At 42.2% G+C, this 1,885-nt stretch overlaps 1 protein-coding gene across 1 annotated transcript in view; it reads right to left on the minus strand.

The window, feature by feature from the left end:
• Positions 1-1,885, minus strand: part of POLDIP2 (DNA polymerase delta interacting protein 2) — a 12,122-nt gene that overhangs the window by 9,686 nt on the left and 551 nt on the right. Inside the window, exons 2-3 of the mRNA XM_018557164.1 lie at positions 1,826-1,885; positions 678-759 (exon numbers count right to left, since the gene is read on the minus strand). Coding sequence (XP_018412666.1) covers positions 678-759; positions 1,826-1,885 — 142 coding nt within the window. The remainder of the gene's footprint in view (positions 1-677; positions 760-1,825) is intronic.

Here is a 1,885-nt window from a genome sequence, read left to right on the forward strand (position 1 = left end):
ATGACATGGCAGCAAATATATATAATATATATATATATATATATATATATATATATACACACACATATATACATATATATACATACACACCAATACCATTTTTCAAGTACTGATACTTGTCCAAGTACTCACGCATATAAGTACTGATACATTTTTGTTTATTGTCATGCGACAGTTTTTCTAAAACAATATCGACTAATGATTTCAGGACAGTGGTGGAGTGCCAGAGCCAGGTCCCAGCTGTAACTTCTGCAACGCTGGTAGTTCTCGTGAAAATGCCAAGTATCGGCCTTGGTATCTGAACTGGTATATGAACGTCCCTACTTTCTATTAATACTGTCAAAGAAAAAACCAACCCCCAACTTTGAAATAGATTAATAAGCAGCATACTAACATTATAATTTTGCTCTCTGCTCCTATAAAGTAAGCTCACACTGTTGGATGGCAACCCTGTGCAAAGCAATAGGACCAATAGGAGCAGACTATTTTCCAGTATGAGTGATGCTGTGAAGTGGCTTCAAAAAGGCTAATATTAGGTATTTCATTTAGTTCTATATAATTGTACATTAAATTATTTAATGGATAAATAACTAAAATAAAAAGGTGCGTTTTATATATCTAAAGTTCAGCTTTAAGGTCACATTATATCTAATGTCAACATACTTAGAAATCCTTACCTGGCCTGTTTCATATTTCCCCTGCTGCTTTGGCACTTCAAAAACCCCCACCGTTTCCAGCACTTTACCCTCTGGTCTATTCCTGGAAGGAAAAACAAACGTTTAGTTCAAAACCACATTTAGGGCCCATTCACACCAGCGGGTGCACGTTAAGGTGCACATGACCAATGCCTGCTGATGTACGTTGTGCACGTGTGCTGCAATGAGTTGTATACATAACTTTGATCTTTTTTTTATTAAACTTTACTAAACCTGACAGTTCCTTTTAACTTAGTAAGGCAGCATGTTGCCTTGCAGTATAGCCTGCTGTGTAAAAATGCTAAATGTCCTACTTTTTTGTAGCGCTTTGGTGCGGACTGAAGAAATAGGACAGAAGGCAAACTGCAGACCAAAGTGCTAGTATGAGTAAGCCCTTTCTCTGACAAAGCAGGTCTGGCACTCCAATGCATACAGATTACAATCAAATCATGTTCATAACCAAAGTTACAAAGCATTAGGGAGCAGAATTCTGTAGCTTTTATTTAATCAAGCCCTGGCAATCCCACCATGAAGGTCCTTGTTTAGGCACTGCTTGCTATGGAATACCCACTGTTCTTGTTTAGGCACTTCCTGTTATGGGGTACCCACTGTCCCTCAACTGTGCTCCTGTCCTGTTTAGTGTGGGTGGACGCGATCCGGTTAGGGAGGGCGGGAGGGACGCGATCCGCTTAGGGAGGGCTCAGATCAGTCCATAGGCTGAACAAAAAAATATGTTTTTTTAAATCTGTTAGTGAATGTTAAGATATACACTGCAGGCCATGGGAAAAGATAAATCACTATGGATGGACTCTGCACAGACAAAAACACTGCAAGCTGTTCAGATTATTTCAGGCCTGTTATGTCAGCACAATGTGATCCTGACCTCAAGGTGCCATAGCTGGCAGATAAGCAGTGTTTAGAGCTGCATGTGTGTACATGGAGCACAGCGCCCCCCAGAGGATTGCCCGCACACAGCACTACGCAGCTCTTACATAAACTTATGCGCTGTATAAACTGAAGGCAGGCCGCAGGACTGTCACCCTTGCATGCACGGGATCCTGCAGGTCACTGCAGATTATAGAATCCCCATGCACTCTGTCTAGACATGCACGCCCGCACAGCACCATTACCGAGAGGAAAGCGCCCGCTCCAGCTGGAAGCGGCAGCCGCATGCAGGCCGCAGCAGAGCA

The sequence above is a fragment of the Nanorana parkeri genome, unplaced genomic scaffold, assembly GCF_000935625.1.
Source record: "Nanorana parkeri isolate BGI_ZX_2015 unplaced genomic scaffold, ASM93562v1 scaffold269, whole genome shotgun sequence".
In the NCBI taxonomy this organism is placed as follows: domain Eukaryota; kingdom Metazoa; phylum Chordata; class Amphibia; order Anura; family Dicroglossidae; genus Nanorana; species Nanorana parkeri.